The sequence below is a fragment of the Malaclemys terrapin genome, chromosome 8 (genome assembly GCF_027887155.1).
Source record: "Malaclemys terrapin pileata isolate rMalTer1 chromosome 8, rMalTer1.hap1, whole genome shotgun sequence".
In the NCBI taxonomy this organism is placed as follows: domain Eukaryota; kingdom Metazoa; phylum Chordata; order Testudines; family Emydidae; genus Malaclemys; species Malaclemys terrapin.
In genome coordinates, this window is record NC_071512.1 from 28,101,978 (window position 1) to 28,118,653 (window position 16,676).

The 16,676-nt window shown below is 38.7% G+C and overlaps 1 protein-coding gene across 2 annotated transcripts in view; it reads left to right on the forward strand.

Annotated features, from left to right (window-relative positions):
• TENM2 (teneurin transmembrane protein 2) overlaps positions 1-16,676 on the forward strand; it is a 1,031,222-nt gene that overhangs the window by 301,351 nt on the left and 713,195 nt on the right. For both annotated transcript variants that reach the window (XM_054036715.1, XM_054036716.1), the window contains one exon: positions 6,504-6,779. In XM_054036715.1, the coding sequence (XP_053892690.1) occupies positions 6,504-6,779 (276 nt within the window). The remainder of the gene's footprint in view (positions 1-6,503; positions 6,780-16,676) is intronic.

The following is a 16,676-nucleotide window of genomic DNA, read 5'->3' on the forward strand; positions in this document are numbered from 1 at the left end:
CCAAAGACTTCTGATTCCTGGAGAATTTATTTTTTTTAATTACTGATGGGTTGCTTTCATTGCAACATGTTATTTTAAAGAACCAAAGCTCTTTATTCCACTCATTTGGTGGAAGTGTTATTTGTTTGTTTTGTCACCAACAGTGCGATACATGCCTGTAAAGCACGTAAAGTCTTTGCCTGTGGTCTGAAGGCAGAGTAAGAATAGATTCTGAATTACATTTTGGTACTTTGGATTCCAACTCGCATAGTGTTTTATACTAACCTCCTACTTTGCAAGTAAAGCTTCACTCTCATGCAGATATTCTTTGGGTCCCATGTACAGCACTATTGGAATACACTAAGTAGCACTAAAATAATCCAGCCATCTGCTTTACTACTAAAAGTAGTAAATTACTTGTAGTGAATTTCAGCTCAGGGGGCCAGCTTCCCTCCTTCTCTGTGGATGCAAAACAGTGTACATTGAACTCTTTTCCCTTTGTTCTCACAAGGTCACAGAGTTGGCAACAGATACCACTGCTCCCTTTGCTTGGGTGCTCTCTGAGCTTCAGCTTTATTTTATCTCATGCTCTAAAGGAGCCTCATGGAGGGCTCTTCCTGAGTAGGGTTACCATTCGTCCGGATTCCCCCGGACATGTCCGACTTTTTGAGCTAAAAATAGCATCCGGGGGAATTTGTAAATGTCCGGACTCTCCCCCTTCCCCCCCCCGCCATGCAGAGCGCACGTGGCTAATAGGGCAGCGGTCCGGATGGTGCCACTTACATGGGGCTCCGACAGCCAGAGAGAGCCCCTCCTCCGCTTCCCCTGCAGCAGAGATCACTCCCTCCTTCCCTGCATTCGCAGATCATCTCCAGCAGTCTGGAGCGCCTCCCCCGCTCCTCCTGCACTGTTGCCCAGCGAGCCGGGACGAACGGCTCAGGCCATTCCTGAGCAAGTTCACAGAGATGTTAGGTGAAGGCCAACAACAAGGGGACCAGGGGGTTGGAGAAGGGGCAGGGAGGTTTTGGAGGGGGCAGTCAAGAGACGGGGGGTTGGGAGTTCGGGGGGAGCTTTCTGGGGGGGGTGGATAAGGTTTTGGGCAGTCAGGGTACAGGTGGGGGTACGCTCCTGGGGGGCAGTTAGGGTGGGGAGGTCTTAGGAGGGGGCAGTTAGGGGACAAGGAACAGGGAGGCTTAGGTGGGGGGGGGTTCTGGAGGGCAGTTAGGAGCAGGGGTCCCAGAAGGGGTCAGTCAGGGGACAAAGAGCGGGGGGGGAGTTCTGGGGGGGGCTGTCAGGGGGCAGGAGTGGGGAGAGGGATTGGAGCAGTCAGGGGGCAGGGAGCAGAGGGGTTTAGATGAGTCGGGAGTTCTGGGGGGGACTGTCAGGGGGTGGGGAGTGGTTGGATGGGGCGTGGGAGTCCCAGGGGTCTGTCTGTGGGTGGGGGTGTGGATAAGGGTTGGGGCAGTCAGGGCACAGGTAGGGGGTAGGATTCTAGGGGGCCAGTTAGGATGGGGGGAGGGTCTCAGGAGGGGGCAGTCAGGGGACAAGAGGCAGGGAGGCTTAAGTAGGGGGTGGAGTCCTGGGGGGCAGTTAGGGGCAGGGATCCCAAGAGGGAGCAGTCAGGGGACAAGGAGCGGGGGGAGGGTTGGGGGTTCTGAGGGGGGCGGGAAGTGGGAGGGGCGGGGCTAGGGCAGGATGGGGCCGGGGCTAGGGCGGGACTCCTCCTGTCTTCTTTTTTGCTTGCTGAAATATGGTAACCCTATTCCTGAGAGAGATACAGAATTGGATCATCTGGCCAAAATGACTCTGAAGCTTCCCAGGCCCTGTCCTTTTATGTGGCCTATGCTGGCTGGCCCACTCTGCTGAAGAGTGGAGATTATGGGTATTTTGCACTACTCTGCCTCTGGCAAACTATTTGGCATGAGGTTCCCACATGCTGGAGTCTACTGAGTGTCAGAACCCAGGAAGTGAATTTGGGTACATTGTTGATTCTTGACATGAACATAATTGACTTGCTAAAGAAATGCTGGATTCTTTCAATTTGCTATTTTTTAAATTGCATCCATACATCGGAGTATAATAATGACTTTTATCCCATGCAGGAATAAAACAAGTGGTTTATTAATACCACTTGAACCCTAGTGCACAGTTACAGTTGGACAAATAATATATTAATGAGCACAATCACTATGTTAGAGAAGATACGGATTGTTTTAGTTTCAAGAGCTGATGAGTAAGCAGGGATATGATATTGGTATGTGAAATTAGAGAATGCTGTACAGAAGACAGGGTAAATAGGAGCACTCATGCCTTTCTTAAAATCCAAAAACCAGGGGACAGTCAATGAAACTCAATGGCAATATTTAAAACTGGTAATTGGAAATATTTGTATACAATGCATAATTAAACTGTGAAACTTATTTCCATAGGTATCACAGAGGCCAGGAGTTTAGCAAGATTAAAAAAGGACTATCCATTTCTAGTTATGAGAACATAATGATACTAGATGGGATTAAAAAAAAAAACAACCCAAAGGGATAAAAACGTTTTTCAGGATGCAAACCAGCCACTAACTGGAGAAGGAAGACGCTTCCCCTGTGGTGTTATTCTATAACTATACCCTGTCACGATAGGGTTTCTTGCAAAAGAATCTCGTACTAATTTCTGTTGGAGACAGAATCCTGACCTTAGAAAGACCAGTGGTCTAGCCGAATTCCTACATCTGATTCCTAATTTGGTCTGTTTGTATAGTTATACAGTTATCTCTGGAAACCACATACATTTTTCCATACTCCCACTTAACAGAAGCGAAAACAGCTGAAAAAGTGAATTCTGTTTCTATTACCTCTCTTCAACCCACTTCCATTTATCTCAGAGAAAATAACATGAACAGTCATATTAAGTTCACTGTTTGCATCAAATGTTATAGTTTGTTTTTTATGTCAATACCGAATGTTCATTAGAGTGTAAACATCTGGGCATTTAAAGCCTATTAAAATCTACGGAGTAGTATTAAAATACTTAACTGTGTATATAAAAGCTTAATTAAGCTAATATATTCATAATAGGTTTGTGTTCATACATACTTATGTTACCCAAAAACAAAACCTTTTTTAAAAGCATATTTCCACCTTTGTTCCAGTTGAGATGGGTAATAATTTTAGCATCACTTCACGTTGGGTATGTTTCACATAAGTTTCAGTAGGTCCTTGATTCTGCACTGTGCCATTCAAAATGTGCCAAAATTGCAGGATGCTGTTCACATTGTGTATGAGGCACTTCTTTGGTTCAGTATGGATGGTTTTATGCCATTAAGTTGCTTTCTAAGTTTCAGATCAGTTTGAATCCAGATTGGCAAAGGCAAAACTTAAAACTTGCCAGATTTTTTTTTATTGATGTCTATGGAGTCTGTGCACAATTTGTAAGTGATCACTAAAATTCATGGGATTGTGTTCAACCCAGATGACCTACCATGTGAACAATAATCAAAATTTCATTATGAAATTCAAATGGAATAATGAAGATTACTTAAAGAATCACTGCCAAACTACAGATGTCATAAAGCTTTGCTTTGAATCTTGAGGCAAGGGCCATGAATCAAAATACATTTCTCTCAAAATCTGGGTATTTTCTTTTTTACATGCTGAAAACAAAGTAGTGGAGTTTTGCATAATATGGGGTTTCTCTTGCAAAAGGTTGGCACATCTTAAGTGTCATATTCTCAACACACACACCACAACACCTGTAATTATTTTACCATGCAGTGAATTCAAGCAGAATAGACTCTTAACTGAAAACATTTGGGTTAATTTCCCTTAATTAAGTCATGAGGGAAAGGAGGTGACTCTTTGTTTATATGTTTGTTTTTCTTTTTATCTTATTTTTAAACATCACAGCTGACTAATTTGTTCCCTTAGAAATGTCCCTTCTCCCTTTTTATTTCTCTAACTCACTACCGCCTTATTGCAACATTCCTCCTAGCAGAGGAAGGATGCAATCTATTAATGCTGTTTGGTGTATTGGCTAAAGTGGGGTGTCTCAGGAGCTGAAAGTTGCTATGCAGGAGCACATCCATCCTCTACTGGTCAAGCAAACCATTTAAGGCAAGTCTTCACTACAAAATTAAGTTGACCTAAGTTAGGTTGATTTACAACCACCACAGTAATTAAATTGCTTTTGCATGTTTACACTATACTCCTTGTGTTGGCGGCGTGTGTCCTCGCCAGGCGTGCTTGTGCTGATTTAACTGTCTGTGTGGGACAGCTTTTGAAAGGCAGTCGATGTAAGCAACGTGGTATCTATGCTGACGCTGTGTTGACCTAACTATATCTACTTAAGTGCTACATCTCTCGTGGAGATGGAGTTGTTAAAGGCTTGTCTACACTGGCAATTTACAGGGCTGCAACTTTCTCGCTCAGAGGTGTGAAAAAACACCCCCCTGAGCGCAGCAAGTTTCAGTGCTGTAAAGTGCCAGTGTAGACAGTGCACCAGCGCTGGGAGCTATGCCCCTCGCGGAGGTGGGCTTTTTTTTTTTTTTTTGAGTGCTGGGACTGCTCTCTCCCAGCGCTCTGCCGCGACCACACAATCCAGCGCTTTAGCATTGCCAGTGTAGACTAGCCCGAAGTCTGTGCAGTGATTTACATCAGTGGGAGGTGCATTTTAGTGTGGACACTTACAGAGTTAGGTCAACGTATGCTGCCTTATATCATCCTAACTTAATCCTTCTGAAAGAGAAATCACATGCTCTTCCTTTAACTGGTGGGTTTGGGGATAAAGGTTAAGTAAAACATTACTTTGCATTTTTCATTCAACCCAAATCTCAAAATACTTTATGCAGTTAAATCAGTGATACTCCGACTGCAGCTCACAAGCCGCAAGTGGCTTTTTAAGTGTGTCTTGCGACTCTTTGCAGCACACAATATTAAAACACTGTGATTTAATTATTAACCAATGAGGATGCTTATACTATGTTGTTAACCAATTAAGGTATCAACCTGCACTAAGTTATTAATTTACTTGCTGTGAGAATAATATATTAAAAAAACTAAATATTTCCCCATTATACTTTTTAAATATGAATAGTACTAGAGTAAATGAAGCAATGAATTCACATTACTGTGGCTCTTTTGGGTAATGTTGATCACTAATTTGGCTCCTGAACCACTGAGGTCTGAGATCACTGAGTTAAATGATCTTGTGGGACTTGGAAAAGATTTATGTAGATTGATTAACTAGATATTTTAAATATATCATCTGTCTTGATTGATCTGTGTGAATGGAATTGTTACTTTTTTAAAAAACTGGTTAATGAAGCATATTTATTAATAAAAATATCGTGTACAACAGTTGCTTGTTTATAATCTGTCTTCGGGTGTCTTGATTTGATATACATGTGTGGGAAAAAAAGTAGACTGTTTAAATAGGCTATAAAAGCACCATTTTGGAACCACAGACTCAGACTAAGTTGCACTGTGTACAATATGAATTAAATAGTCGACAACTGTATTTCCAGTGACTTGAATCTGTCTTTGGTCTTCATTTTTAGTCTGGCATGGGGAACTGAAATCGCCCAATCGCCCATGCTTTTCAAAACCAGAGAAGCCAGAGAGACCAGTGAATATTTCCTTATAGATATATTTTAAGTTCCTTGTCCCTTATTGTCTAAAAAGACACATGGTTAGCGATGAGCCAGCAAGTCACCTACCAACTTACTGAGTCACATTATGAGCCACCATGTTTTGACATGACTCCTAGAAGGTTTGCCTTCAGACATCATGCTATTCTCCTGTTGTCATTTTTTGATACAGTAACATTACTCATAACATTTCTGTTGGGGGCAAAACTTCGGTGAATGGAGAAAACATGTGACACCTATTTCAGATGTAACAGGGGACCCAAAATATCTAACCTTCCCACATATTAAAGCTGTGCAAAATTGTGACAGTTTTTCTTATTATGTACAGTTTTCCACTATTCTGGGTGACTCTGCACTCAAATTGTTTGCACTAAGTTACATTAAATCTTTCACATTTTCAATGAAAAATAGTTTGAATTTTAAAGCCATTTCTTCCTGGAAGTGGTGGTCCTCTTTTGCTCCGAAATGGGTTGCTTTTGTCCACCTTACAAGTGATAAAAATGACATTATGTAGCAATGGTTTTGGTGAAATAGTTCGTAACAAGGGCCTCAAATAATATTAAGCATGTGAAGTCAATAGGACTGCTTATGTGCATAATATTAATCACCTGCCTAAGTGCTTATAGATTTGAGGCCAAAATGTGGGAGAGGAAGGAACGGCTCAGATTTTGAGGAGTTTTATCTTTTATTTTGTGTGTTTCACAACTCTCTTTCTGCTACACACCATATGCTTCTGATGAGCCTTGCCATGCCCTTACAGATCTGTCTACCATATACAATTCGTTATGAAGGCATGATATATACCATATCTATGAGAAGATAAGATGGTCTGTTAATTTTATTTTAAATATTTTGACTAATTGTTTTTGTTTCTTTACTGTCCTCCTAGGAACTAACTTCACCCTTGCAGAACTAGGCATCTGTGAGCCGTCTCCCCATCGAAGTGGCTACTGCTCAGACATAGGAATACTTCATCAAGGCTATTCCTTGAGCACCGGGTCTGATGCTGACTCAGACACAGAGGGAGGAATGTCTCCAGAGCATGCTATAAGGCTGTGGGGGAGAGGGATAAAATCCAGGCGCAGTTCCGGTCTGTCAAGTCGTGAGAACTCGGCCCTTACACTGACTGACTCTGACAATGAAAATAAGTCAGATGAGGAAAACGGTAGGCCTGTTTCTTGAATATATGTTTTAATATATATCTAGAAGAACATCTGGTGGAATTTTTTGCATATAAATGAGTCACTTAAAAGTTCTTACTTTTCCTTGTCCACTTGCCTTAAAAAAAAGTAAATAAAAAAATTAATTTTACCAGAAATGACAGGAGAAATTATTATATAATGTACTGGTAGTATATGTTTTAAATAACACATTAATGAATGGTGCTCTTATTCTCCAATAAACTGCATAGCAAAGAATGTGATTTGAAAAACCATGACCTATATCTAGAAATATTCTATTTATTTGTAGGTATTTGCAGGGTTTTTTTCATGGCAGCCTGGGTTTTCTCTTAAAGATGTTCTCAGAATACCACCTTATTTTATACTTTAATTTACAGACAGCAGTGCTTCATGTCTATTACTGAAGAGGAAACTTGGAGCAGATTGTGAAATTTAAAAATGACAAGTGTGAAGAAACTTGTCAGAAAAAAAATTCATATATATGATTTTACCCACAGTGTGAAATAAGGTTAACAGTTTTCAACTTATTAAAACCATATTAACTCACAGTCAATAGGACTCTTGTTCAGGTGTTCTCATGAAATTTTGACAGCTTTATCTGAATCTAAGGTTTCTAATAATTTAATGGTAAGTACATGCAAGGTTTTATAATGCAAATATATGTATCTGAGTGACTCAAAAAGATATGTATATATCTGTTTAGTATAGATTCTTAGCTGTTTAATTAAAAAAAAAAGGTAAATTACATAATGCACAACCCATATAGAACAAAACACATGGGCAATGATTTGTTGTGAATAAAAACTACATTAAGCTAACTCTACTTGAAATGTTTACAAATTAGTTTAAAAAATTCATATAAAACAACTTAAAACTCATTTCTCAGCAACATTCTATGCCTACTTTAAAAAATGCCTAGCGAGTGAAGATGATTTGCTATGGATAGCAATGCAGTGCCTGCCTTCAATAATTCTCCACACTAAAATGTGAATAAGGCAGGAGTGTATAAGCCAAAGTCACTCTAAAAAAAACCAAAAACAATCAAGTTTAATTCTGAAATAAGCCATTTTGGGGAGATAAAGAGGAACCACAAGAACAGTGTTCCATTGTGGCATCAATAGAAACATTCAAGGCAACTGCTTGATGTCAGTTACTGCAATAGATTCCCTGCTATGTTATCTGGGGATTTTAAATTATGGTGTGTTGGCACATTTAGCACCTTCAGGTATTTATCTGAAAAGGACTTTTATTTTATTTTAAGCTTTCTTCCAGGCCAAGTGGATATTCAGTCCCCACCCCTGCTCATGACAATTTCAGCAGTGCCAGTATGTTAGGATTTGAAATGCAAGCAGTTAAATGTTAAAGAAGATGAACAAAAAACAAGTGAAACTTTTCAAAATGCTAGAAATATATGACCAAGTTAGACTTAAAGAGCCAAATTTAGCCCTCAGTAGATACAAGCAACTCTTGCTGATTTCAGGGGAAATAGTAGGGAAGAAGTTAGCCCATAATCTTTGTATTTCCATGAATATTGTGGCATGCATTTCTTCATCAAAGTATATGGGGGTTGTGTGTTTAATAGTAATGGCAGATCCTAGGAAAGCAAACAACCACAGTGTTAAAAAAATATATATATGTAAATATACACTGACTCACTGTACTATTTGATAAACTTATGTGCTTTGTACTCTCATGCATACAATACATTCACTTAATGGCCTGACCCAGAATCCATTGAAGACCATGAAAAAACTCCCATTGACTTCAGTAGGCTTTGGATAAGTCCCAATAATTGTTTCAAACGAATGAACTGCCTAAGGAAGTTCTTTCCATTACTATTCAAGCTCAAAGATTGGGTTTGAGTCTACCCCTGCTGAGGTCAATGGCAGTTTTAATATTGACCATGGTGGATATAGTGACCAACATATTAGGTTTTGCTTGTGAATACTTTTCACCCTGAGAGTTACCTCTGTCTAATTTATCTAAGCTATCTATAAAATGCATTTCAAAAAGGTAGTTTTTCAAACTATATTGTTTACCAAAACAGGAAGGACACTATAAAATGATGTGCAAGACAAAGTATATCAGATTCACTTTTGAATGCATGGTATTAGCACTGTATTTAGTAAAGCTTTTATGATGATAAATGTTTCCGTATGGTTGGCTGTAAAATATTCACACAGATGTGAAATGTCTATTATACAAGCAGAGGTGTTAACTTCAGAAAACTTCATAGTCTCCCTCTCTGATAAATCCTGTTTAGCTCAAAAAATCAGTTCCTTTTCACATCACTGATTTTATGAAGTTTGGGAATGTATTATCATATAGATTGACAGGTGCCCCACTAGGGTTCAGCACCACTGCCTGGACACTTACAAAGCCATCATTAATTTCTTTCACTTGTGTCCAGCAATGGTTTCCTACATAATAAACACTGTGTCCTTCAGAACCAAATCAATAACCTGTTAGATATGCTTCTCTTGAAGAGGAAGTAACAAGAATCTACACTTCAAGAGAAATGCATTCTCCAGTACAGTTTCAAGAGTCATAGGCATAAAACAAGACATTTCTTGGTATAGAAGTTTATACTTTGCCCCAACCACATTAGTTGAACTCATGATGCATAGATTTCATTGAGTTTATTTAAAGCACTGCATGCCCTTTTTCTTGACATGGTTCAGCTGCTTTACTGCAATACACTATTACAACTCTAAAAAGGTGACATTTTTGAGACTGAGATGTTAATCACAAATTCTATCATTCCACTTCAAAATAATAAACTGTCGATTTTCTTTTAATATTAAATCAATGTTGGTACTTCTCGGTACATTTCCAAGTAGTACAGAGGTAGCTTAATTGCTATAAATCACACTAATATTACTATTTTCAACGCTTCTGCTAATTCAAATCCATTGACAAGGTTTAGGACTATTTTTTTTCTTTTTTTTTGCTTTTAGAGTTGGTATGATTGACTGTTATCTTAAATTAGAATTGTGTGAGCCTTGAATTAATAGGTTTGAAATGCATATTGATAAATTGAAATAATTTAATGCAAATTCATTTAAATTTGCTGATTTACTTGGGCAGAAACTCTTTCCTGACAAAACAGGGATATTGAAGATCCAGTTGGAAAAGCAACACTTTTTTTATTTTTACAGTCCTGACACTTTTTTTCAATACATTATCCTAGAATTTAGAAACACGTCTAGAAATGTAACTTTTATAATGCTGTCTGTAATTGGTGTGATCCCTTGTAAGAGAGGCATCCAAGGAGAATGTGAATATGTAAGGGCAAACAATACTCTTGTAACCACGATCAACTGGATTCAGAGCTTCTGGTTACCTGAATCATTACAGGTGTTCATCCAAAAAATGTAAAGCAAACATTTATAAGTAAGTTTGATTTATCTTGCACCGGGTGTGCCTTATGCTAGGTAGGCAAAAAGAGTCAGTTTTTGGGACCCACAGGTAGTGAGGTATACACTCAAATTTATCAGAGTTCCAAAGCTTTCTGTTCTCTTGGTGCTCTGCTAATTGCGTCTAATCTACAGGGGCACTATTTAAAAAGTAAACATTTGCTGACAGTGACCTCACTATTAAGTGGCAATAACAGTATCTCACACAATCCTGGGTGGTTACTGATAGCAAATGGTGATTTATAATAGTTATCCCTGTAAAAAAGAGTTTACCATGGAGGGTGGGTGTTAATACAGGGATTTTGTTAATTGTGAGAGGTGGGTTTGAAGAGATGCTGTCTCCCTAAGAATAACATTGGAGATGCTCAAATCCCAACCTATGCCCACATGAATTTGGTTAGGGACAGGTTCTGCCACTCTTACTGATGCTTAGTCACAAATTACTCACTAATGTACAACTTAACATGAATAAAAGGTTAGAACCTGCCCCTTACAAGATATGGGTCAGATCGTCAGCTGGTATAATCAGTGTCACTCCATTAAAATCTTCTTCAGTGGTGCTACTTTATACCAGCTGAAGAGCAGGCTAATTTAACCCTACATTAGTTACAGAATTAGGCCTATACTCACGTAAGACCTCATTTGGAATGCATGAGTATGAGCTGCGTATTTGTGCCCTTACATTCTATGTTGTGAAAACATAAGACTGACTTTAGAAGGAGGTTGGCTTGTAATGGAAACTAATGTAAAGCCATTTAAACTAAAAGGATGACTATCATTTGCTTGGTATATAAATATTGTAAATTGATGAATAAATCCTAAATGAACTTTTAATTACCTTCCCCATCCCCTCCAAAAGCCATTCTAATTATGGCTTCTTTTTAAAAAGACAGATAACGTTATGAGGTTGTGATCAGGTGTAGGGTACAAGACTCTACTGGGCTAAAACACTGATTTGCCATGAATTGCATTTGTGGGTGTTGCAGCTTATTGATCCTGCTTTGTAACTGTCCAGTGTGGCCCTTATGCCAGCCAGGAATTGTTGAAGTAGAGCAGTGCGCTCACCAGCTCTTTTACTCCCAGAGCTGCAGGGGAAGATGGGGTGGAATTTGCTACCTTCACTCTGTTCTCCATGATCATTTTCCCGCACAGGGTGAATCTTCAGCTAGCTGGTTATAGCAGTTTTATGACCTATTTGCATTCCCAAAGCAATGTAAATTGTATTCTATCCAGGTTCTTATAAAGTGCCCAACTCTATGGTATTTAAAAGCTAGGCTCTGACCCACAGTTACTGATGGTGTTATGGAATGTTTTATTGATCAGCTAATGAAGAGATTAGAGGTAGGGAGCAATATGTTGGAGAACATGGAATGACTCAAAATTCAGTGTTTTGTGATAAAGCCAGTGAATTAAGTGCTTCAACAAAATTATAGTAAGCAAAATGGGTGGTTGAAAAGGAATTAACTAACCTATCAAGATCTTTCCTGCTAAGTGGTATTTTGAACCAAGTAACATTTTGTAAGCACTTTATATATCAAGAAGGTAGTTAGTTATTAAAAGAAAGATCAGCTGGCACTATGAAAGAAAGTCAGTGTTGTGTTTTGGGATGGAGTTAGAACAACCGTGTCAATGGTATGGACTAGGAGTGCAATGCAGCATACACTTGGGACCAGTTGGCAATCCCTCTCACTGGAATTCATAAAATTACTAATATTGATGTCATGAATGCAACTAGACAATTCCTGATTTACAGTGATTAAAGGGGAGAGTTAAACAGACCTGCGTGTCAATGTCATATCAAAGAAACCACAGGCCATAGTAATGAAAAATAGAAACAGGAGACAGCATGTAGATTCAAGATACCCACCAGCAGTGCACCACTGCAAACGCTGAAAGGAACAAATACAGTGCAGATGTACCCATGAGCAAAATTTTCAGATTGGTATGAATTTAAACCAGGTTAAATGCTAACATCTTAAGGAGAATAACCAGCTATAGCATAAAAGAAGCTAGCTGGATGATACTTCATATTTTACTGGTGGCTTATTTTTTCTTCCAAGGGTATTATGATGATGCATCTGTGTCAGCAATCATTGAGTTAGGGTGACCACATTTGGTTTTGGCTGCCACTTTCCTATATCAGCACCTTAATTGCAGGTACCTGATACTATCATTGGGAACAGCAGGACATAACATAAAATGATATTTTTAAATTATTATGTTGTTTTAAATGTATTTAAGGCTTCTACTGTAATGTAACTAAAATATCAAATATTTCAATTGTTTTGAAGTAACTTCTTTTTCTCAGCTTTACATTTATATGTTAGAAGGTAAATAAAATCAGTTTTGTGGACAGAGGAGACCTCTCAGGACTCACGTTATATTATTAAGGTAAAGAGTCAGACTACCAAAGTGACAGATAAAATTGTATCTGAGTTGTAGTGGCCCTCAACTGTATATACTGAGGAATAGGGAAGAACAAAAAGCAGGGGAAATAAACCTATATCAAATTTCCGTAGAGCAAGGAAATATGTCAGCGTTATATGGTGTTAATCTGTGCCTAAATGTTAAATGAATCTGCTATGAGATTCAGGATTTAAAATAATTACTGTATAGATAAATAAGGACCTGCAGAGAATGACTCTGAAAATCAGCAAAAACAACGAGGTACTTGTGGCACCTTAGAGACTAACAAATTTATTTGGGCATAAGCTTTCGTGTGCTAAAACCCACTTCATCAGATGCATGGAGTGGAAAATACAGTAGGAAGATATATATATATATATATATATAATATATAACAGTACATGAAAAGATGGGAGTTGCCTTACCAAGTGTGTGTGTGGGGGGTCAAGACAATTCAATTAAAGTGGGATATTATCAACAGTATGAAAAATCACTTTTGTAGTGGTAATCAGGGTGGCTCATTTCAAACAGTTGACAAGAAGGTGTGAGTAACAGTAGGGGGAAATTGGGGAAATTAAAAATCAGGCTACCATTAAATTAAAGGCCAGATTGTGGTTTTAAGTCCCAGGCTTCATTTTATGGGGCATAAGTTGAGAGGCTGCAGTCAGGAGACCCTGGGAGAGTTCTGAAGTGTCGCATAGAACTCTTGCCAGCGACCCTGGATCTCACACAAGTGAGTGACAGCTTTGCCACCCATCTACAGTGCAACGTGGGATATGAGCCCTTAGCCCTGACCTCTTCCAACCCTTCCGGAGATTGTTCTCCCTATTTCTGATGGAAAATGGTTTCTGCACAGGATCACACACACATAGTACATCCTTGTGGGACTAACCATTAACTGGTTGAGAGAATCCCAAAGGGTGAACAATTTTCAGGAACAACATCTATCAACTCTAAATATGTCAAACGCTGTGGGATGTAGGACTGCATCAGCCTCTGTTGACCTATATTTTTTTTGTCTTCCCTTTCCCTTCTTATTTTTTTTAATTGTTTAAAAGTTTGATTTTTTCTTTTTCTTTCATGGAAACAATAAGATAAGTTTACATCACTTATTGTAACATCACTATCGAAGTCTAGCAAAATGGAAGACAGATTTGGTAACAAAAATCATATTTTTGTTTTGTACGGCAAAGAGTTTATTACACAAGAGCATAAGAGGACAAATAATTTTTAAAAATCGCTTGTGTCCTTTTAAAATTCTTTTAAAGCTCACAGTATTAAATGCCACAGTTAAGCATGTAATGCCACTATGATGTATATTCTAAATCTGTAAAGAAATTTACTCACGTAAGGTAACCTAAGTTGGTATTGACCTCGTTTTTTGTTTCTGTCTCAATCAAAAATAGAAAGAACACCATAATTTGGCATTTCTCCAAGATACCATGGAATCAGAGACTTTTATTTATGCTCAAAAACAAAAGATAAAATGTTACCACATGGGGAAAATGTAGAGAGAACAGGTCAAGATTTAGGGCTCTACAACTGAGTTGTTTTACTTATTTTCACTGTCTTGTTCTTGGGCATGTTGCTCTCTTGTTTTTCCTTGCATTTTTGTTCAACTTTATATTTCTGATTTCATAAGTTGCACATAGAAGGTTATGATGAAAGTGTGGCTTCTACTCTCTAAAAATGATTTTTGAGATTTCATGTTTGTGTGTCTGAATGGCAGTTCGCAGTTAGAGATTTTCTCTTAACTGGCATCCCCAAAAACGTTGAGACCTGAAAGCCAAGCAGAGTTCTCTTGGTGCTCATCAATAGTAAAGATTCTGCAAGTGGAACTTAGTTAACAATTCTGTATTTGATATACTTGTGTTAATTGGACCACTGCAGACAGGGGTGCTTGAACAATTTGTAATGTGGAGGTGCTGAGAGCCATTAAACCAAACCATATATACTGAAAACCACTTCAAGCCAAGGGCTTCGGCAGCACTCCCAGCACCCCTAATTCCAGCACCTATGACTGCAGATGCTGGAGAGTGAAGTGGAGTCTTAAGTACTAACAAAAGGAAAAAGTATGGGCTGATGCGGGATACTTAGTAAAGTGAGTAGATCTAACTGGGGATATACGAAGGGAGCAGATCTCTGAAATAAGAATGTACAATTTTTACATATGCACTTTTCTCTTTATAGGCTCATTTTAAAGAGGGATGAACTAGCAGTAAGATAATATACACTTTACATCCAAGAGCAACAAGAAAGCTGTAGATTTAATGTAAGATTTGAAGTATAATATTGATTTGAACAGGTGAGAAGAGTGTTAAACAAACCCAAACAAACTAGAAATGTCCAATTGACCTTCAGGGCACTCACATATCGCAAGGCGGAGAGCCTGCAGAGCTGTGCCCAGATCTTTCTGTTTAGTAGTACAGCTTAGCTTGACTCCCCTCCCCACACAGAAGCAAGGATGTTGCTGAAGAGCAATGGGAAGAGGTGCCCCAGAACTAGATTTTCTTAGGTCTGCCAGAGGCTCGAGGCCATCCCAGAGACATCTGGCCCAGAGTGATTAGCGCATATTCACAAAATGGAGGCCCATACATAACACACACAAGAGGATTTTTAAAAAGATAATACAAAGAGTGCTGACGTGAATGGGCATGGAAATACTTTATCTGTACTTTAGGAAAGCTTGTGAAGTACTTCTTAAATGACAAATTTAAAAGGTCATCAAGACTGGTATCAAAGCTCAGGTGCTTAAGTGGATCCAATTTTGATTTAATCTCAAAACCCAAGGGCGCTTCTGAGAGGATGCAGTTTGGGAATGAGGGAATTGACTAGCAGAGGTGACGTAGGACATAACACAGATCATCTACAATTTTGTTCAGGTAAATGGCTTATGCAACTCAATGCAGAGAAAGGCAAGGTAATGAAGTTGGGCACAAAAAATGAAGCAATATATATATCAATAATGGTCATAAGCTTTAAAACACGGAGCAAGAGAAGGATATGATGTACTGGTTGATAAAATCTAAGAGGGTTTTCACAGGTTTAAAAGATACCCAATAACCCTTTGGTGCATACCAATGCTGAACAAATACAAGTGGTGGTAAATATTCAAGCATGTCAAAGGAGCTAGGTAGATGATATCTGGAACAGAGTGCTTAGTTATACATAGAAAAGGAATGTTCTGCATGGTGCAGTAGCAACACCTACATTTATGTTGACTGAGACTTTACAATAATAACCCATGTAATTCAGTTGCTTATAACTAGAACACAAATTATTCTGCAGATGTGCAATTTCCTGTAGAATTCACTCCCTGACACAGAATTGTGCTCCAGAATCTGAGCTTTCATTAAAAAAAACAAAAAAGATACTAGACGTTTTGATTGCAAAGGAATCCTCAAAGGTGTGAACTACAGTAGAACCCTCAGAGTTACAAACACTTCAGGAATAGATATTGTTCGTAACTCTGAACAATATATTATGGTGATTCTTTCAAAAGTTTACAACTGAACATTTACTTAATACAGCTTTGAAACTTTACTATGCAGAAGAAAAATTATGTTTTTAACCATTTTAATTTAAAAGAAGCAAGCACAGGAACAGTTCCCTTATCTTGCCAACTTTTTTTAAACTTTCCCTTTATATTTTGTACTAATTTACATTTAAAACAGTACTGCACTGTATTTGCTTCTCCCCACCCCTGTTACTGCCTGATTGCGTACTTCCTGTTCCAAATTATGCTTGACTGCTCAGTTTGCAATTCTGAGGTAAAATGATGCAAGTGTCATCTGGCATCTCCTGGGAGTCTGACACAATAGCTCAGACAACTGTGGGATGCTCCACTCATTTCAATCGGGTCCCTGTAGACTCTCTAATTCTACAGTATGGCATTTTCCCAAGATGCCATGGAATTCCCTATTTTGCTGTCGTCAGGATCACCCCATTTTTTTCTGTTTTATTGTAACAGGACCTGCCTGCAGCCACTTCTTGCTCTGCAAATTTTCCCACAAGAGGAAGCCTTACCTGTGTTTTTGCATGCCGCAAGAAAGCGGGAAT